This window comes from Penaeus japonicus, unplaced genomic scaffold, assembly GCF_977035675.1.
Source record: "Penaeus japonicus unplaced genomic scaffold, GWHDUDI00000001_assembly GWHDUDI00000041, whole genome shotgun sequence".
NCBI classification, from domain to species: Eukaryota; Metazoa; Arthropoda; class Malacostraca; order Decapoda; family Penaeidae; genus Penaeus; species Penaeus japonicus.
Window position 1 is genome coordinate 1,699,029 of NW_028234443.1, and position 22,500 is coordinate 1,721,528.

General features: G+C 36.6%; 1 protein-coding gene across 6 annotated transcripts in view; it reads right to left on the bottom strand.

Moving 5' to 3' along the window:
* The window catches only part of sgg (glycogen synthase kinase 3 beta homolog shaggy), a 43,613-nt gene that overhangs the window by 573 nt on the left and 20,540 nt on the right, over nt 1-22,500 (bottom strand). For 3 of the 6 annotated variants that reach the window (XM_086534411.1, XM_086534410.1, XM_086534412.1), the window contains exons 3-9: nt 15,139-15,222; nt 13,203-13,313; nt 11,721-11,958; nt 11,160-11,353; nt 10,006-10,065; nt 4,505-4,691; nt 1-3,803 (exon numbers count right to left, since the gene is read on the bottom strand). The exon at nt 1-3,803 is cut by the window's left edge and continues 573 nt beyond it. In XM_086534411.1, the coding sequence (XP_086390537.1) occupies nt 3,661-3,803; nt 4,505-4,691; nt 10,006-10,065; nt 11,160-11,353; nt 11,721-11,958; nt 13,203-13,313; nt 15,139-15,222 (1,017 nt within the window). In that variant the 3' untranslated portion in view covers nt 1-3,660. The remainder of the gene's footprint in view (nt 3,804-4,504; nt 4,692-10,005; nt 10,066-11,159; nt 11,354-11,720; nt 11,959-13,202; nt 13,314-15,138; nt 15,223-22,500) is intronic. The other 3 variants (XM_086534413.1, XM_043024090.2, XM_043024093.2) reach the window with 1 other exon arrangement.

Genomic DNA, 22,500 nt, shown 5'->3' on the forward strand with positions numbered 1-22,500 from the left:
TCCCTTCAAAAAACATAAAAAATAAAATGAAAAAAAATCCCCAGTAGAATAATAAATACACGAACATGAGAAACTTGAGCAATGTCTATTCTTAACCTTGGGGGATAGATAGATACCTTCAAGACTGACAGAAGACTTACAAAATAGTTCCTATCAATTTCTATATAATGGTTTCCTCTTTAAGAGCGTGTTCTCTTGAGCAGTGTCACGGCCAGGTGTCACACCATTGACAGACAGTTGAGCACTTCTACTCTCAGGTCAACTGATACTCCTTATCATGTAAACAAATAATAAAACCATTAAGTCTCCTATCATGGCAAAACTCATCTGTCAACTGGTAACATCTCCTTATTGTGGTGCCTGGGTTGTCAGATCTGTTCTGCATAAACATTATCATCTACCAATACATCAAATATCATGAACTAAACCCTCGCTGCTCTTCACTTTTAATCTGTACATGAGGTATTATAAGCTAAACTTACCCTGGTATCCTCGCACAGTCTTTACAAATTCGTAAGGGGGAACTTTGGGATTAGTAAATACTTCAAAACTTTTATACATCCTTAGCACAACAAATTTCAACACCCAATAGAGTAAAACATCGTATATATATACTTTTTTTTTTGTTTTGTTTCCAGCAATAATCATACCTTTATGACAACCCACCGCACAATCACACACACACCTGATCTTTACATGTCCCCTCCCCGCAATGGTTTCTATCTCTATCACTAAATGTCGCAGTCTATATATATTTCTTCTGCACATATTGTGTTTCATTCTATTGAGTGAACAAGCCACAAATCAGAGATGACATTGAGATTTTCTTGCAGCAATACCCAGAAACGCCCAGCTCTGTATATACCGACTTGTTCAGCATGCCTTATATGGGGACTCCAAGAAAAAACTCTGTATCTTATAGGGTGAAATAGAATGTAAAACCGCTGAAAACCCCCAAAAAAGCTGCTGAACGCATCACTTTTTTTTTTTCTTTTTTTTTTACTACAAGGTTTGAAAGGAAAAATTATTTCGTGCCCTGGATGAGTAGCAGAAAAAACTTGGCAATGAGATGTATGTATGTACTGTATGTATTAGCCCATCCTGTTTCACTTGTCCTAGGACCCTAACATTCTGAAAGGATTTTTTTTCTTTTCTTTTTTCTGAATAAGTCTCAATGCCCTACAACATGGATTGGAAAAGCCTCGTTTTTTTTCTCTTTTTCTTTTTGAAGTTGTAAAAAGGAAAGGACCACATTCAGGAGATTGTTTTGCACAAAAATTGAAAACAGAAAGAAGAAAAAAAAAAATCCAAAAACCTATATTGGTGTAAACAAATATTTGAAAACTCTTCGCTAAAACTGAAATGAATTTGCATCCCGTGAAGTTCCAATTTCTACGTAATATTTACAGCATTCAAAATAAGGTCGTCTTTTTTTTTTCCTCACGTTCATCTATAGCCGTACCACTTGTAGCTACACAGCGATTTTCCTTTTACTGAACAAAGATCTCAAAAAAATCATACTTTCAACGCTATAATCCAATTTCCTATTTCACATCACGTCTCCTGGATCCAGTCCTCCCTAAATATCCGTATCGGTGATAAAGGAAATCCAATTAGGATTTAGGGATCCCTGGTTGCAGAGAGGATTTTTTTTTTTGTTGCAAGTATCAAGTAACGAACTTTTGATTTAATTTAAATAAGGCTGTTATTTCCTATTTGCGTTACACACAGAAGATCCTCACGTCTCGTTTAAAGCTCATACTGCTGGTATAGTCCATGTAGTGGATAATTTCTTACATCACATAGGGATTATAAACTCTTGGACTTGATATTGCAGTACCAATCATCAGTTAATAGAAAACTATGTTATCTTCCATGCTAAGAAAAAAAAAAGAAAGAAAAGAAAAGAAAAGAAACAAACAAACAACAACAGCAACCACCCTACTTCAGATTATCACATCATATCTGAGAAAAAAAAGTGAGAAAAAAAAATGTACATGAGCAAATGCTTTACAGAGTAATTACAAGCTTGGGACAGCAATTCAATAAGGCTCATGTTTCTCTAATGGTCTGTATATCAAAAGTGAACCTCATTATATTCTGTCTTTCAATAGCAAGTAATAACTGATGGCATTCCTTCCATGCAGGTGTCACTGACTGGATGGTACAGGGCAGAACCATCGGTGTAACTAGTAATATCTTACTGTTTGATACCTTACACTTTATGGTTAATTGGAAGGGTGAGGGGGGAAAAATCTATCAATACACCTGACACCGCTCCACCAGCGACTGAAGAGTACAGAGGATCACACAAGATTTGTTGAACAGTAGTTTCCATTCAAATAGTTTGTGATGAACTACAAGATGGCCAAGGGACCTGGTTGTCTGCACAGACCACCTGAAGAACTGTCTATGTATGAATTGTACTTGTGATGGCAAAAGTGAAAATGAACACTATATACAGAATAATAATTCCAACATTAAAACACAAGACAAGCAAAAGGCTGCTTGCCATTCCCATAAGTTCATCATCTTGTTCAGAGGGGGGTGTGCGATATACCTCATCGTGATGACTTCCATGCGAGCAGTACAAGCATGTCGTCCAGTCCTAGCCTATTCTGCCATGGCCAGCACAACCCTTGCCGTAACAGAGGTGGATCTGAGTTATGGATCCACGTCCTGCTGGCTTCAGATCACAGGATATGGTGACGAGAGAAGTCCTCGCCTTCTACCGGTGATGGTATAGTGGTGGTGTATGTGCTGTCTAAGGGGCCAGTGAAGCCTAAGCTGGCCTCTTGTTTTATAATTAGCTGATTTTTTTTTGCAATTCCAGAGACACTGAGGCTGTAAGGGAAGCTGGTGTCCCTGGCAGAAGAGCAGGAACAAAGTGAGCCCAGGGTGGGCCAACGGAGGTGACACTACAAGTAACATTGGCACTAACTCAGTGTGACACACCAACAACTCACAACTCATCACTAGCACTGGCTTGGGGTGAACTAGCTGCTGCAGGTGAAAAGGCAAGGGGACAGCAGGGGAGGTGGGAGGCAGCACAATATCAAGAGGGAGCACATTGCTGTTGGTCAAACTATACACCTCATCACAGCATACACACTCCCATGCAACAGTGGCCTACAAAACTTGGTGCAGACATCATGGACCTAACTATGATAGTCCAAGACAAATACAATGCATCAGAGGCTGGCTCCACTGGTGGGCGAGGGGCTGGGTGCTCCGTGACCCTGAGGTCACGACGACCACCGTGCAGTGGGCTGGGCAATCTCGGAAGGTTGCCGTCAGCACCAAGCTCCTGCCAATAGATCAAGGACACCTGGGCCGGGCCACACTGGCACAACAGTGTATGCAATAACAAGCAAATGGTGTGGCTGCTGGGTGCCTCAAGCCTGGGAGAGTCATTCACTAGTAATGTTCAATGTATGTACACTTTACACATTATGAGGGCCACATGATTACGGCCATACATAAAAGTACAGCCGTCAGCCCAAGAAGACTGGCCTCCGCAGCCCCTTTGGCCAAGCTTTATCCCAAAACTGGAGCTCTGTACACAGCTGGGTCCAGATATTGCTGGATGCAGGCACAAGGGGGCAGGAAGGCTGATGTGGAGGCTGCAGGAGAGGCTGACAGGGCTGGCCACCATCCATCTCAATTATCATTTACAGCAGCAGCTGCAGCACCCTCAGAAGAGTCTACGGCAGATGAGCCACCACCACTGCTGCTGTTTGCTGGCTCACCTCGGTAGTGAGAAGGAATCAATTTGTTGTTCAGCTCAGGCTGGATCTTGATTTCTGCAAATTGGAAAACACATTTTGCATTAATAGACACATCCTCTCCTTTTCTCACTATTTTCTCAAGCAGTTAAAACAGATGCAAGAAGACCTCTCACTCACACTCACACTCACTCACTCTCACACACATATATATCATAATGCATACAACCTCACACTCCCTATTTACTAAAAATAAATATAAAAATAGATCATATATTTATAAACATAAATTTGAATAATGACAAAAAGAAATGAATACCTACAAATGAAGTATAAAATCCTGAAACCAAATCTGACTTTTTTCTGACTTTTACCAAATATATTCACTATTCATCAAACAATAAAAAAAAAAAAAACATTTCTCTCTCATGAAAGTATGGAACAAAATATAACCAAATCATCCATACTTAACAGATCACTGCACAAAATTCCAATCCTTTTAAGTCAAATTACATTGACCCGAGATTCACCACTAAGGAACAAAGACCCTCACAGTAAGATACACAATCTTTTACATCTTCAACTGCACTCAAACTTACTCAACATAAAGAAGCAGTATTCTCGAAGTAGGGATATATAACACCCCTACATCCTGAACTGCAATCAAACTCGCCCGTAAGGAACTAGCGACCTCAAAAGGACACTGGCTCGAGATAAATTACCGTCCTACGTCCAGTGCGCGCGCTAAAAGCAAATCGACTTCGTGCACAATTGCTTACCATGTTCGGTAAAATTGAAGAGAGGTGGTAGCTCCCGGTTATTGGGTAGTCTGGTGTTTGGGTCCCTGAGTTCGTCAAAGAATTTGTGCGCGCAGGCCTGTAGTGGCGTGATGCGCGCAGATGGTGTGTATTCCAGCAGTCGTGACACAAGGTTTATGGCGTCTTCTGGGGTGCGCTGACGGAACACCTGAGGGAGGAGGTAAGAGAAACGAGAGTTGTTAGAATCACGTCAAATTTTCCCGTTCCCTGCCACGATCTCTCGACTCAGAAGAGTAAACACTGTAGTAATACATAGCATGAGAAATGTGTCCTTGTAAAAAAAAAAAAATCATCAGACTCATGCAAACAACAAGGGCAGCTTGGAATGAAAAACAAAACAAAAACAAAACAAAAACCCAGAAATATTCACACTTTAGGTAGGGCAAACTTTCACTGGTTGCTTGTAATGATACAAATATTTTCTGCATCATAAATTATCAAAATTGACATCACAAGCACTGGAAAATGAAAAAAAAAAATAATAATAAACTAAAAATATATATATATAAAGAAAAAGACAAAAAAATAAAATAAAAATAAACAAAAATGTAAACATAAAAAGGGAAATAAAACATAAAAAATAAAATAAAATAAACATCAATATATATATATATATTATATATATATATATATATATATATATATATATATATATATATATATATATATATATATATATAAATTTACATATAATAAGAGAATCAATAAGGAGAGAAGAAATGAAAAGAAAAAGGGAGAGAATGAAAGAAACAGGAAAAGAAAGCAAAGAGGAGGAGAAAGAGATGATAGTGAGAGCAGAGGAACAAAGAAGAACAGAAGAGAACAGAACGAATGAAAGAAAGGAAGAAAGAAAAAAGAAAGAAATGAGAGAAAAAAGGAAAGAAAGATTGAATGAAAAGAGGAAAGAAATAAAAAAAATGAAAGGAAAGAAAGAGAAGAAGGAAGATAATATGAAAGAAAAAACAAAGAAAAAGAAAAAAACAGGATATGCATGTACATTTCCACACACACATCAACACCACCACGTTAATGGGAGGAAAGTTTTAGCCATCACGGATCCCAAACTCGTAAGATGAACCTGCGTGTTCTGGGGACGAAATATCATTCTTCGGTTAATGATCCTCCTAATTATACGTGTCGATGCAAAATGTAATTGACGAAGGCTTCGTTGATGTAACATTTCTAACATCTCGATTCTGAAAGTCTTCCTAAATTGTTTTTTAACTTGTTGCAGACGGAGCTATTTTGGCTCCAAATGGCCGAAATGCCGGGATATATCAAAAGCGTAAGCCTAACATTCATACTCGGCGCACCGGCCAGGAGGAGAGCCACGACAAAATATCTCATTCCCCTCGGCTGATGCTGCCACCACTTGACGTGATATCTTGTCACCCATAGTTAACTGGTTAAGAAGTTCAAAAAAGTGTTGATTTAATCGGAATAATTCTCAGTAGTTCAGACCAAATGATGGAGAAATGTGAATAAATTAACTCATCAGCAGATACAGTGAAACTCAAAGTGAATGTGAGGCACTAATTATATTTTTTGCTACTGGCACCACATATCTTTTAAAATATCACATGGGCAACTGATTTGTTCCTAATATACTTATTTTTTTATGTTGTGTTGGCAAAACACTAAAAGTACCCCTCTCCTTGTGATCCTCTCACATAATAAGCTTAGTCAGTCACAAAAGGGGGAATAAAAAAATAAAAAAATCATATTAACCCAATCCCGATGGGCCCAGCGATAAGTGAAAACCCCCTACGCCGTTTCCAATATTGCATTGGGAACGTCATACATGTATCACACCCCAGCATCGGGCATTTAGCTGTGTCACACAGGTGTGACGCACCGTCACCATAGGGTTAAGGATACATAAATCAGGACATATAATAATTATTTACCCCACACCAATAACTGTTTATCTTTTGAGTGTGGCATACAACATCCAAAGCAACTGTAACTTACAGTTTTTGTTGCAGGGATTTGAGTCCTATATCAAATATCCTGCGCATGTCCATCTTGTCTTCAATAAAGCAAGAATCTATTTTCTGAAACTTTTGCCTCTGTCATTTACTATTCACAACATGGAAGAATTCTAAACTGCTCAGTTCTATTACATCTTTATTATACCTTGCCTTTATTTCTATTTGGAGATGCATGTTCCACTGCACTGTACTACTGAAGTCAGAGGGTAGATGATGGCAAAAGTCCACCTACTTACTTATGTTTCCACTTCTTTATTGTGTTTGTCTTGACTTTTTCCCCTTCCTGTGTATACACTAAGCACTGAGCTTCCCATTATATATATGTTAAAAGCATGAAATTCATCAAGCTTTCCTGGAGAATTTTATAAATAACTTCCGTTGAAGTTATAGATACATGTTTTCCAAGAAACTAAAAACAAGGAGGGAACTGAAAATATGGAAGAGAGCACAACCACAACTACACATTCGCAAATGCTCTCGTTCTAATATGAAGCTTATGAAAACCCTTACTTCACTGTCATAAATACGACCTGGAAGACTTTCCATTCATAAATATCATTATTCAATACTATAAACTCTTGATGTGTTTCCTTCCTCTGCCCCTCTTTGCTTCATCTATAATCTCTTTCTTCCTATTTGGACAGTGCAATCCGCTTTCTTATCTATACACGTATATATCTTGTAGGAGTTTAAGTCACGTTTTCCTGAAGTGTGTACATTCAGTAACACAGGTCAAAAGATGTACAGGCAGAGTGTAAGCTATTATGAATATTTTTGTTACTTTGGGGTCTCTTTTAAAGAGCTGATATTCCAGAAACTTAAAAGTGGCTGTTGTTGTTGTCCTGATAACACTGGATTAAGCTTAACTTGTATTTCTAAATAATGTCCACAGCACAATGGACATGTTCCTAATGCCACAAATGTTATTTGAAAGATTTAATTTCCATATTTCACTTTTACCTTTATTCCAAGTAAAATCCAGAACAAGTAGACAGTCTAATTCAACCAGCACAAAAAAGCCTTTTTTTTTAATCTACACATCAAAATGAGATATCTATATGTTACTTGAAAACATTACAATAATTTTCTGCCTCCCTGTAAAATTTGGTAAAACTTCCATAATGCTTCACCTGAGCATGACTGTGTAACAACCTATTTTCTTGTTAGAATTAGTATAGTAAAGCTTAAATCATTTACTGTTCTTTTTATGTCTCAAAGTTTGTGGTTATATTATTAACCCATCCCCGACGGGGGAATTCTAGCCTTGAATGTCCAAATGCCGGGGCGTTCGAATTATTAGGCCTAATTCAATTGAATGGCTGGCACAATACTGTGCCGCCCGGCCACTGGGCTTTTGAATGCCGTCCAGAGAGGGTTAAAGGGTTCTTTATAGAATTAAAAAAATACTCAATACTCCCACTAATAGGTGTGGACATTCAAACACACGACTAAATAACAAATGTCAAGATTTCGTTAAAATACCTGCGTTTATTTAGAATATCTGGTTTAATTGGGTTACTTGTATATCTTTCATTACATTCCTACCATACATATGATGTGTAACAATCGAATTTTACAACCATTCGCTTAGGTTAGTGAATGCTGACAAATGAGCGATATAAATTTGAGGAAACAGAGCTAACTGTTATTCAAGAATATCTAAAGTAAAAGTCGTTTCTCAATCCTAGACAAGAAGTCAAGTCATAAATGGCATATTCCTCCCGCAGAAGCAAACCCTTGCAAATTGTCTTCATGTTTGTCAATGAAAACTGGAGTCACCATATTAATCTTTGCCCTTAACTTTGTATTAACCCTCTCTGGACGGGTGGTACAGTACTGTACCGCTCATTCAAAAGCCCAGTGGCCGGGCGGCACAGTATTGTGCCAGCCATTTAATCGATTTAGGCCTAAGAATTCGAAAGCCTCGGCATTGTGACATTCAAGGCTAGAATGCCCCCGTCGTGAATGGGTTAATCTTTGCCCTTAACTTTGTATTAATACCAAAATAGAGCTAAAAATGGTAAAAACAGCACCATATGATATCATATCTCCCACCACATTCCGATCTATTGGAGTCCAATTTGAGGGAAGCACTGCAGACCATACTAATATCAAGCTAAGGTGAAAATATATACATTCATTTTCTTTTTCATCATCATCATCATCACTAAAAAATATGATTACAGAAAAATAAAAGCACTATTCATAAAAAAAAAATAATAATAATAATGATAATAATAATAAATACACCAACAAAATAAAACTATTTTCTTTAAAAAGAGACGCTACATGACCACTGAACATCAGCCAATCACAGCTGCTCTCGTAGAGGAGAGCATGACGTCTGCCTCAGAAAAGTGTTAAGAAAGACAGGTTCTCCTGTGGTTTGAATATGCAAAGCAATCTACTGGTTCTCACACACTCTCAGTTAAGAAATCGACATAGCTACTTGATTAGAGCCAAAAGAAAATACCTCTGTGAAATCCTACGTTCACACAAAGACTAAGAAGTGTCTACCGTCAATTTTCTTTTACTCGTAAAGTTAAAGATCATCTTCCTGGCTAGCTAAAGGTGTCGGAGGTACAAAATCTTCAGCTCTACTGAGGAAACCAATTCAATGGGTGACAGATAAGAAGACTGTAAAAGAATTGGTTTCTTACTCATATTTTCTAAACTAAAGGAGTCTGTATATATGTCTTTTACAATTTTACTTCTTACTAGAAGATATTGAAAATCACTACATGCACATATGAGCAAATGTACATGTATGGGCAGTATAGCTGTTTATGGCATTAAAATTGGTGATACACTCTACCGATTATCAAAAGTTATCTTCATTTTATTCTTAAGTGAAAATTAGTTTATCTCTAAACTCGAACAAGCTATGAACTGAATCATTCGTTACTGATAAAATAATAACAGTAATAATCAGAATCAGAATCAGAATCACAAATCATAATAGAATCATAATAATAACAATAATGTTAAAAAAACAAATAATCTATAAAATCCTGCATTATTGCAATAACAATTCCAAAACAAAAAGGGAATAAAAAAAACTTACAACAGATGGTCAGAGATTATCACACATCAAGGAAGATATATCTATGACATCCAGGTTAAAGTGAACTTTTCCATGATTATGTTGTTAAAACACCAAAAAAAATCATAATTTTAAAAAATTCACAATACTGTTAGAACACAGTTTCTTTATGACCACATGGTTAAAAAAAAACTCTAAAACTGATAGCTCATTCTTCCAAAACACTTTCAAAACCACAGTTCATAAAGACAGATCACTGCCTATGTTCAAACGTGAGAAACGGAGAGAGACAAAGAAAGAAAGAAAGAAAGGTAAAAAAAAAAAAGTGTACATAATTTCCGACATCAACTAAGGATTTAATTGGTAAGAGGTGAGAGGGGGTCTAATGCATCCAGCATACCAAGCCATCACGCCCAGCACTTACTTACTCTAAGCTTCTGGTGCTTTTTATCATTGTTAGGAGAATCAGCCATGCGAGTCATCAATGTCTGAAAATAACATTATCGTCTCCAGTTAGCATTTGGCCCTATCCCAAAACACCTCTTTTTTTCCTTCCACCTGATTCATGGTCTCTTGAGAGTATATAAGAAACATTGACAAGCATGAAACAAAAAAAACAAAAAAACATTCTTGCTTTTCTTGTGTGGATTTTGGCATAGCATCAATGTTTGGAGAAAAAGGGAGATAAATCTCTCTTGGAACAGAGAAAGGAAATTATTCAGACTGAAAGAAGAAGAAAAAGAAGGAGAAGAAAAAAAAAGAATAAACAAAATGATCATAATTGGCAAACCCATCATAGTTTGAAGAAAAGTATTTAAAGTAGACAGGATCTGAATTTGTCATGAACAGAGCAAGGCACAGCTGACTCATACCAACATTTTTTTTTTTTTTTTTAATCCTTTTGTCTTTTAAAGAGATATATGCTGGTTTCTGATGTTGAAGTCTTGATGATGCTGGATGCGAACTTAGCAGTCAAAGTGCAACTATGCATGCAAGGGGATATAAGATCTTAAGCTTTAAAGCAATTTATATATATCTGAATGAGTCTGAAAAGTTTGTTTGACACAGCAATATGATTTATTGAAGCAGCCCCACTGTACACTGTGGATGGCCTTTATACAATGAGTAATTTTGATTAACACATTTCCATTTGCTTTGACAAATTTTGTAGAAGTATTCACAAAATTTACATTCACATAAATAAATAAACACACAACCATACATGTGTATCTACAAACACACGCACATGTAAACACACACACACACACACATGTACAATCCGTACACGTCTTAAAGTGTGGGTGCATATACGTACATACACACACAAACGTCCACAGACACATTTCTTTATTATTATATTAGTTAAGCAGGACTAATTTACAGATCTAAAAAACAAAACCATACAACATACAGACACTGGCTTGGAACTCGGCACAAATCACGGTCAATAAGAAGGAATCACAGGCGCTCTACACGAGACACTGCCATCCAGAAGCCCTCCAAAGAAATCACCTTGCGCAAAGGAAAAAGACAATAATAATAATAATAATTTTTTTAAAAATGCCTCTCTTGCGAATCTTACCTTCTGCCACGGATGAGACTTAATCTGCGGAAATTTGAACTCGGTGTAGTTCGGGTTCATTTCCCTGATTTGTTCACGTGTTGGTGTGCCCAGAACTTTGATGATCTCTACTAACTGGTCGACACCTGAGTCACCTGGGAAGATAGGCTGCCCGAGGAGAAGTTCTGCTAAAACGCATCCTGCACTCCATACGTCTGTCGATTTGCAAAACACAAGAGTAATGTGGGGGTATTGTTTCTCCTTCAAATTTGCTAAATGAGACGTTCAAAATTCAGAGTGTGTGTACAGGTGCAAGACTGATGAGTGAAAAGCAGATTGAGAATGTGTGTGATATGTGTTACTGTTAGTGCAAATAATTGTCTTTTTATGAGAGAGTAAGACAGACATGTCTGTATAAATCTGTGTAAGTCATCCATGTATAACAATATAAATGAGGACAAAATCTCTTTGAATTTACAATATATGAATTACACAGACAACAAAAAATCAACAAACAGAAATCATCGTCAAAAAGCTCAAACACAATTCGCACTCTTCTCAAACGCTGTTCCACAAACTTACCAATATTGGTGGTATAATCAGTTGCCCCAAATATGAGTTCTGGAGCCCTATAATAGCGGGAGCAGATGTACGAGACATTGGGTTCTCCACGAACCAAATGCTTGGCGCTCCCAAAGTCACATAGTTTGAGAACACCCGTTTCTGGGTCCAAGAGAAGGTTCTGTGGCTTTATATCACGATGACAGACACCCAGGGAGTGAATATAGGCAAGGCTTCGGAACAACTGGTACATATACAACTGAAACAGAAGAATTTTATATTACTTCAGGGCAATGGGTAAAAATACAACTTGAAAATCTTTGCTGTGGAAGCTGCGCACAAAACAATGAACAAAATAGCAGGGAGGTGCAAAATGATGTTGAAGCCTTGTCGCTTTTCTCTACTTTATTATTTATGTCTTTGGCATAATAATGTGTTTCTTCTCTTCATTATCTTTACAAAATGTATGACTGGAATTTTTAAAAATATATATTTGAAACAACTGGGGGAAAAAATTTATAAAAGGGTGTTTTGTATACTTCATCAAAATAAAACATTTTTAAAACATATCAGGCATATTGAGAGGAAAAAGAGAGAAGGAAGGGGGAGGAAAGTAGAAAAAGGAAATGGATAAAGGAAATGGATACAAACAAGGTATTTATTTGACTAATTGAATCAAAGACTGTAATATTTGGTTTATTCCCACACTTCTGAAGACCAAATTTGGTTACTGAATCTAATTTGATAGAATTGAAGTGACACAGACCAAGTTGAGATTATCATTACATTGGATTAAATAAGAGGATCTAAAATTTTAAGATGAACATGACGTCAGCAAAATCTGGAGATCCTATTTCATAAAAAATCAAACAGAGTTGGAATTACGCTATTCTCATGAAGGTGTAATTTCGAAACATCAATTACATTATGAACTAAAATGCAATTACAATAACATGTGTGGAGAGATGAAATGAAATGCAGCAATATAAGAAAAGAACTGGTAATCATGACATTTCAAGTTGCACTAGACTCATCAAACAATAAAACTGATGTGATCGATTGACGAGTTTAGTCATACCTAAAATGTATGAATTTATTTTTCCTTTTCCATTGTAGCTGTCGCATTTCATCAAATTATATATATATATATATATTATATGTTATATATACATACATATATTATATATATATATATATATATATATATATATATATATATATATATATATATATATATATATATATATAACATATATATATAACATATATATATATTATATATATATATATATATAACATATATATATAACATATATATATAACATATATATATATATATATATATATATATATATATATATATATCTTATGCTGTAGCATTATTCACTCTCATTCACATGTTCTCTACATCTCTACATCACAACCAACTCACGTACATGTTTTTATTTTTTTACATCACAAAAAAATATATATACATATATACTCAAAATACAAAATAATTACCTTAATATAGCTGATTGGTATAGTTTGTTTTTGTTTGCTGTGATGCCTTGCTACTTTATATACTGTCTCTGGAATAAATTCTAACACTAGGTTCAAGAACACTTCTTCTTTCTGAAAAAGAAAAAGAGACACAAATCAATAACCTGAAAAAAGATCAAATGGATACAAGAAGAACAAGAACAAGAACTAGATTCTTAACCCGTCCATGTCAGGTCATATAACAGTATGTAGATATGTGTGAGGACAGGTCACACGACATCAAACACAAGTAAGGGAGGGTAAGTCATGTAATATCATGTACATATCAGGGAAGCAGGTTATCCTATAAAGTGTGTATAAACAGGGCATGTCATATATGTCATTTAAAAAGGGAAGAGCAGGTCACATAATACTGTCTGTGTATAGGGGAGGGCAAGCCACAATATGTGCATACAGGGTGGATTATATAATATTAAATTTCAAGATTCAGCTGGGATGTCTGACTGCCTGCCCAAGGTCCTAGTGTCCTAGAGGACGAAGTTAGCGTGTCTGTCACAACCGCAGGGAATGAAAATGTAATCCTAATAAAAAACTCAACCCCTGTCAAGGTCGCTTACGGTCCCCAGCAACCTGAACACCAGCCATCATACTTATTCTCTCTTTACCATTACAGATTATTTTCCTTGAAATCTGGATCTGAAGAAAACATAATTGCCCGTCGTGACGTCCCTCCTGCCGAGGAGGAGTTAACACAGCCTTCATCCACAAATTACAATAAAGAAAAACTTGCGATGTAATGTCGGCCACCAGCCAGGTATAAAACTTTGTTTGCTCCCGTTTTAAGTAAAGTTTGACTTTTTGCTACAATAAATAAGTGGCCTACTGTCACATAAATATTTCTTTTTCTCTTTCCCCCTTTTTTTTTTTTTTTGGAGAGGGGGGGATATAGAGAAATAGCTAGAGAAATTTAAAATTAAACAAAATGCTTAAACTGCTATCTCCATACACCTGTTAAATATGGTCTAGTTGGATAAAGCTTTGACAACTTGAACTATACATGTAAATAGAGGAAATGGAATCCTGCGTCTCTATTGCAAAATAAAACTGATATGAATGATCAAATTGAAAAAAAAAAAGTACTACGGATCTGCAATCTTCACCATCTATTGCAACCCCGACCTTTTGTAAAGGTCATCGTTCTCTCTTTCTACCTTGCTGTGTAAATAACTTACAAAAATCCCCCTACGTTCTCTGTCGACATCGCAGACAAATTACCTATTTATAATTGACGTCTGCAGATACTTGGCCTGAATAATGGCGTCGGACACTTACCACTGAACATTTCTGAGGTAAAAGAGGCCAGGGCTAAAGTCAGGAGGCAGAAATACACTTTGAGTCTTTTATCAATAATGTGAAAAGGAATGTGTGCATGTATCATACTGGTCAATGCTTTTTGTCCATACCAGGGGCACAATTTTCTGAAGCTTGGAGGAAAATGTTATGCCTTTCCTACCTCCCTAAATATTCAAACGGCCGAATCATTCAGCATGATTTACAGGCTACAAAATGGGCCAAAAATAAGATAAAGGATCAACTAACACCAGCCAAATTTTGACTTGAAACAGATGAAAGTTTCGATCAGTACTACAAACTATGATTATGTATTTTCACCGACATGATGTAAGTAGGTTTTAAGGTCATGTTATAACTTCTTTTAAGATATTTTTTTTTGCAAATCATGAACAATGACAATATAATACAAGTTGCAGAGTAATCCTGTAAATGTGAAGAGACCAATTACAGTTGCTAATGCCATGAGATTACTGGGTGCCCAACATAGAAAGGGGTATATCCTATCACATTTTCATTTTTAAATACCTACACAAACAAAATAGAAAATGTAATTAGATCAAACTACACTCCAAAAGCACTGGTGAAAATCAATGTTTATATTTACCTTGTCTCCACTGGAGTAGAAGAAATACTTCAGTTTCACTATATTACAGTGTTCTAGTCTTCTCATAATCTGCAGCTCTCGGTTCTGAAACACAAAATGAAACATAAATTAATGAGCAGAAATAACAAATTTAGGTGTTTTACAGCCAGGCCTAGACACACACACACACACACACACACTTTGGGATAGAGAAGGGAGCCACACCAAAAGCATTATTTGCTCCTGATCCCATCTCTTTTCTCCCAAGATAGGATGATTTAAGAGTAGATAAAAACCTCAGAGATTTGCCAAATGCTATAACGTTACGTCAACTTTACATCTGATAAGGGTAGAGCTCCTCCTACAATGCTGATGTCATGTGTTCCTTTGTTAACCCTTTCCCGACGGGGCACGGCGATAAGTGAAAACTCCTACGCCGGGCCATTGCAATATTGCACTGGAAACGTCACACTGGCATGACGACCCGGCATCGGGAATTTAGCTGTGTCACACGGGTGAGACGCACCATCGTCATAGGGTTATCCAACCAACACTGTCGTCAACCCCTCTACAAAGACTGTCAACAATCGAGGTATGGAGTTTCCCTGGCTAGTCTGCCGGGAGTCATCGTTACTCACAAGAACGTACTTTTTACCAACCTTTTGCTAATAAGTAGCAGCCTCTTAACCCATTGATAGCAGTTGGCATGATTTACTGTCAAGGCAGCATATGTCGGAAACACAGATGGCACCATGGCATACAACATAAACCCGCCACATGACTGTGTACATGTTTTATTAAAACAGCAACCAATGGGTTAACCAAGATGCATAATGCAACCAACTCAACACAACACCATTCTAGAAGGATTGTACTTTATAATATCTTATGTTTAAGATTTGTATAAGTAGTTATAAGAGTTATGGTGAAAGTAATTGATGTGAAAATACAGCTATTGGTCACAGTGGTCACATGCAGCGCCTTTCCAGGACATTTGGAGTCTACCCTTTCCTTATATGTAACTTTAAATTAATCTGTGTATTTACAACATCATCATGTTCTTACTGAATTATCAAATGCCCAAGCATAATTTGACAATAACATCTGATAGGAGTCAGCACACACATTGATATATCTTAGGATTAAAGAGATGATTATTCTGCTGCAATGAGAAAGTGATAAGTGCCTTGATTCTGCCTTGTTGCAGCAAAAACTCAACCCTAATGGAAAACCATAAGGTCTCGATAAGATTTCGCACTGAAATGAAAATCCTTCTCTTAACTCGTTGACGACAGGTGACAAGATATCACGTCTAGTGGTTTTTCGGTTAGGCGCCGGGGACGAGATATTTAGTCAAGGCCGGTGCGCCAGGAGAACGGGCGTACAATAGCCACGGCCGAGAATCCTGAGGTGTTAGGTTTATTCTTGGTAATATCCCGGCATGTCGACCATTTAGAGCCAAAATAGCCCAATTGTTAACGAGTTAAAGAAAGTCATATGGTTTTGCCTTACTTTTACCACTAAGTAGTAAAAAGATTCTACACCTGGGCAAAAGTACCAAACTACTTTCAACTTCAAAAACCTAAATGAATACCAGATTAGGTATCTTCAACTTTCAATCACACCTACACAAAGTTAGATACTGGTTTAAAGTTTTAGATAAAGCTAACAAAAGACTGAATAAAGGTTTAAACTTTATCTATCTTCTTCAATCCTATATAATCCAATTTACTTATACCACATTCAGTTTGCTTCTAAAAAAAAGTATCAGAAATAATTTCCAAGGTTTCAAAGGTAAAACAGAAATCTATCTTAACCCTCACTGGACGGGTGGTACACCACGGGTACCGCGCATTCAAGGCCCGTTCGCTGGGTGCCGTCATAGAGCGTCGCTCATTTAATTGATTTAGGCCATGCGTTCGAGAGCCCCGGCATTGCAACTTGCAAGGCTGGAATGCCCACGGCATGAATGCGTTAAGGTAAACTTACTTCTAGTTGATAACCGAATAAAGAACTGGTAACCCACTGAAACTGGACAACCATGAGAAAATCATAAATCATATCTATAATTCCTCAAGGGGCTATCATAATAAGCCTTTGTAATACCGTTTCCTACCTTCACTTTGAGCAAGAATTTTTAGCACTTTTCAATGTGGTTCAAAATTATAGATCTATAACTACTGATACTGCTTCATAGACCCCATTTTAAAGATTAATCTGGTAATTCACCCGACGGACTCATAGTGAGACAAAACTTCAGGTAGCAACTGAGGCCTGAGGCAAGTCCGCTTGAAAGAACACCTTGAACTCTTGCTTAATCAATATCAAAATGTATACATAGTATTTGCAGGTTCAGAAGAACGTAAAAAGAATACCAAATAACATGTAACATTACTGTTTATAGCCCATTTAAATGACACTTAACCCATTCAAGCTGGGGCGACTCCAGCTTTGAGTGGTCAGAATGCCAGGGTTTTTGTACACATAAGCCTAATGCCTCGGGATTCTCAGGCGCACTAACCGCAAGCCTGGGCTGTCCACTCGCTAACCCCGAGCGCCGGCCTTGACCAAATATCTCGTCGCCTGCATCTGACCCAAAAACCACGAAACGTGTCAGCACGTCATCCGGCAAGAATGGGTTAAAGATAAGTTTGTTTGAGCATCATCATCATTGTTTACAGACATTAAAAGGTAGTTCTTATAGGTCTTGCTTCTATTGTACCTAAAATCAATTCTAAAATACACCTCCTTGGTACATAAGTGTCCTTATCCTTAAAAGAAGAAAACCAAGAAGATTCATATCTTAATTATTGGTATATGCTCCATAAATGTAGTACGCAAATAATTCTACAAAAAGGTCGCAGCAGTAAAACATTCAATGGAGTTTAACCAAGTGTGTACAACGATACTAATATGGCTTGACTGTGGTAATCTGGTCTTTCCCAGTATTCATGGCACAGGGATTTGTCAGTCAGGTTCTCCTTCATGAGTTCTGTCTTCTCCTGTGAGATTGCAGAGCCGGCAACTTTTGCTCTACTCTTTGTGAATTCTCATTTGCAGAGCCGGCAACTTTTGCTCTATTCTTTGTGAAACCTCCTTTCTCATTTGCAGAGCCGGCAACTTTTGCTCTATTCTTTGTGAATCCCCCTTTCTCATTTGCAAACTTATTAGAATTTAATTCATTTTCATCAATTCATAATTTTACTTTTGTACAAGTCATAAATAAATCATCTAAATCAAGGTAGTCCAACTTACTAAACACCATGGGCCACTTCAGCAGCACCAAATCCAAAATTTGAAAGCCTCACATAAATTAAAATGTATGAACATCTTTCTTTTATTATCTACTTTTTTTTAAAGGTTTGTATTCATACAGAAATAATGCTAGTCATACTGAGTTCCAGATCCTTATGTTTTTTCCAATATCTCTAATAAAATATATCAAGATATCAAACACTAGTGCCTCACCGGCCACCAAAAAAATCAACCCACAAGCCACTGTTGTATTGTTAATCCAATATATCATAACTTATAAGAAGGTTTACTGAACACACTTAGCAACAACTAAAAATGCTTTAAAAGGTTATAGGTGTAAAGTAACAATGTTTACAAGATGTACAACCTAGGCCAAATACATCGGAAAAGCACCTTGTACAGATATACATTACATGAACAAACAACAACAAAAAACAATCACTAGGTTACTGGAGTATATGACCTTGTTGATAACAATTTAAATGATTGTAAGCCAAAAGCCACCTATTCTGCCCATGAAAGAAACCAGTGGAGAAATTAAGGAAAAATTTGAAACCACATGACTAATATATATATATATATATATATATATATATATATATATATATATATATATATATATATATATATATATATATATATATATATATATATAAAAGGGGGTGAATGCATCACAGTATTATCAAGATAACAAATAAATATAGTGAAATATCACATGGATTGCTCAAAGCAGTTCAAATACGGTTTATTTGAATTATTTAATATTTCAGAAGAACAAGTGCACTATGTTCCTAGATAATTTGATCCAAAGTTGATCTGCTTTTGCATAAGCTCTTTCATTTATGCAATCTTGCAAGACCCCCATACCTAACCATATCCAAAAGTCTTAAAACAGTCAAAAGTGTTCTGCTACCCACCATGACCTTATCATTACAGTCATTACTATCCTTATCTTTCTAATTATGACCAATATATCTTTTTCTATCTTAGGACATCAACTTATAATGCCTCCAAGCAGGTATTCCGGCTTAAGGCAGAGGTCACCCAGACCCAAATTCAGAATCTAATTTACTGCCAGGAACTGACAATCGGAAAGACTGGGTCACTACAATGACACATTATAAGCATCATCCTCTAAAAGGTAGATAGATCACGTTTGCAAGCACCGTGATTCCATTTCACGTTTTCCATAACTGTAATACACAGCCATAAGGGTATAAAATATTTGGGAGTTTATCAAGAATGCCATTGTAAATAAACATGTGCAACTGGCTTGTGTGGGCCTCTAAAAAAAAAAACATTTAAATATATCTGCTAGCATATCAGAGGTCTTACATAACGAGGAATTAAACAATACAGCAGGTAAAATGATAATAGTAATAATGATGCAGAATATAAACAATAATTTTAATAATTATCATGATACTAATGCATGCAATATAAACAAAAATAACATAATAATCATCATAATTATCTAAACATTCATTATCCAAGCCTCTTACTTTGCTGAACAATATGCTACGTGTAATGAGAAAGAAAGCTGATTCATACATTTATGCATGAAGTCTTTATTCATTCATTAATCTTCTGACACATCACTAATCCTGACGAGCGCCCACTAGCGAGAAATTGCAAATCAGGAACCTGAACTTAGACATAGTGACGTGTACCCTGCTACTAGATAGAATACGATGCAGTTTGAATGAAATACTTATTTTGGGAATATATTTCAGTAAAGAGCTGCAACATTTGTTTTCTCTCTCTCTCTCTCTCTCTCTCTCTCTCTCTCTCTCTCTCTCTCTCTCTCTCTCTCTCTCTCTCTCTCTCTCTCTCTCTCTCTCTCTCTCTCTCTCTCTCTCTCTCTCTCTCTCTCTCTCTCTCTAGGATGTTAAAGAAGCTACAGGGATGTTGACATCTCGAAAATGATTCAGCCCAAGATGACTGTCCATATCGTCTCTTCACTGGGACAATAGTAAGAGATGGAAGGACTTGAGTGATTCATCTATGCTAATTGCATCACTAACCCTACCAAGGAGAGGTACTTCAAAGCTAGTGGTCAATAGGTCACTGCATCTCATTAAAAAAAAAAAAGTGGAATAGAGGTAAAGAAAAAAAAAAGGAAATACAAAAGAACTAAATGTATTAGTAAATAAAGAAGCTAACAATAAAACAAAACTTTTTGTAACAGGTCAAGAAAAGCTTAAAAGTATTGATTGGTGTACAATACTATCCAATAAGCCATGAGAGTAATACATGACACCTAACCAGAAAAAAAAGAGAGCAAACACTGTAACAAGGCACACATTCATTCATATGATCTGTGCGACATCGTGGCTGATGGCTAGAGAGAAATTTACAGCACATTGCCTCTAATTAACTGAAGGCATGGAGAGAGAGCACTGTCAGTCAATTGATGACGAGTTCATGAATTTCGTACCAGATTGTAGAGTTACACAGTGTGTAGATATATATAGTGGAGTGATAAGTTTTCTTTAGATTAGACTTTATCACTCAAGGCCGTGAGACCTATTTAGTTTACACAGGTATGTGGTACGTCACTCCCACGAAATTGCTACTTTGAGGAAATCAACAGAGATAAGGTTACAATTTTTTATTATCTTTTCAAAGTAAATCTTATGTATAGGCATGCATAAACTTGTCTTTCTGTGTGTGTGTGTGTGTGTGTGTGTGTGTGTGTGTGTGTGTGTGTGTGTGTGTGTGTGTGTGTGTGTGTGTGTGTGTGTGTGTGTGTGTGTGTGTGTGTGTGTGTGTGAGTGAGAGAGCAAGTAAGCAAGCAAGTAAGCAAGCAAGTAAGCGAGCAAGTGAGTGTGAGTGTGAGTGAGTGCAAGTATGAAAGTGCATGTCTTCATGATATAACAGTATGAAACTAATAAAAAATATCTCAAAATCATAAATAACAGAAGTTGAATTGTCTTAACACTGAATGTTCAATGTAGCACAAAAATAACTTGATAGGGATCGTATCATTATCATAAATTTATACACACTATTTCCAGAGTGAAAACAATTAAACTAAAATTTGTGAAGATTTTATAGGGATCATTTAGTATTAGAAATGTAAAAAAAATTATACATTTCAAGCCTACAGATAAATGTGAAGCTCTAAAAGTACCGTTCTTTCGCAATTTTCTTATCAACCCATTGCAAACGGGTGTCATGACATACATGATACAGGTACTTTGGCCTGACGACAGGCGTCATGACGTACATGACATTCGTTTTTTAGCAAAGCACTATCTTTATAAAGTGGTGGCACACAGCACGTTACTGACCCCTTGCTCTTAAGTACTGCTAAAAGGACGGACAAGCAGAACGAGAAGAGGAAGGCGACTCAAAACATGACCAGCATCTAAAATGTGCCCCTGTGCTAGCAGGGATGCCTTTTACAGTGGCACTCACAGTCATAAGCACAGGTTTACTTCCTCTTCCCTACCTCTTCATGTTATCTTCATTGTAGATAGTTATATGTTTCATATTCTTTCATGAACGTACATAAGTAGGAAAAAATAAAGTTGCTTTTTGTCCTCCCATAAAACATCAATACTTCTATCTACTATCTACAAAGAAAATAATGAGCTAATATATATCCTATACTATAATTTTAGTCAACTGCAGCATTGCACACGAAAAATAAAACACAAAAATGGCTCTAGCTTTACAATGAGTGACTGAAATAGAGAAGGAAAAGTTAAAGTATGTTGTGTGAAGCTACCCCGCTCTAAAATAAAACCCTTCCTGGAGAATGGGCAAGTGAATCTATCCCCTTTCCGCAATGGGTTAATACTGTATCATATCATCTGTCATATGAACACCACATTAAGTTACAAGTAGATAAATAAACAAAAATTCTACAGGCATATTCCCTACAAATTTAATTCACAAAAGGGCAACCTTAAGACAAGCCCATGCTACTCTCCACATGATCACAAATATTCAATATCTAGGCATACCAAATAACCTAAAATAAATTGAGAGAGAGAAAAAAAGGAGATACAGTAAAAGTTCTAAAAAAAACTCATGTAAAGGGTCCCCACCAGGCATTAAACATACTTCATTTAGCTTTGTTGCCAAAATGAACTCACTCTAACAGTGTCACAAGCTTATGGT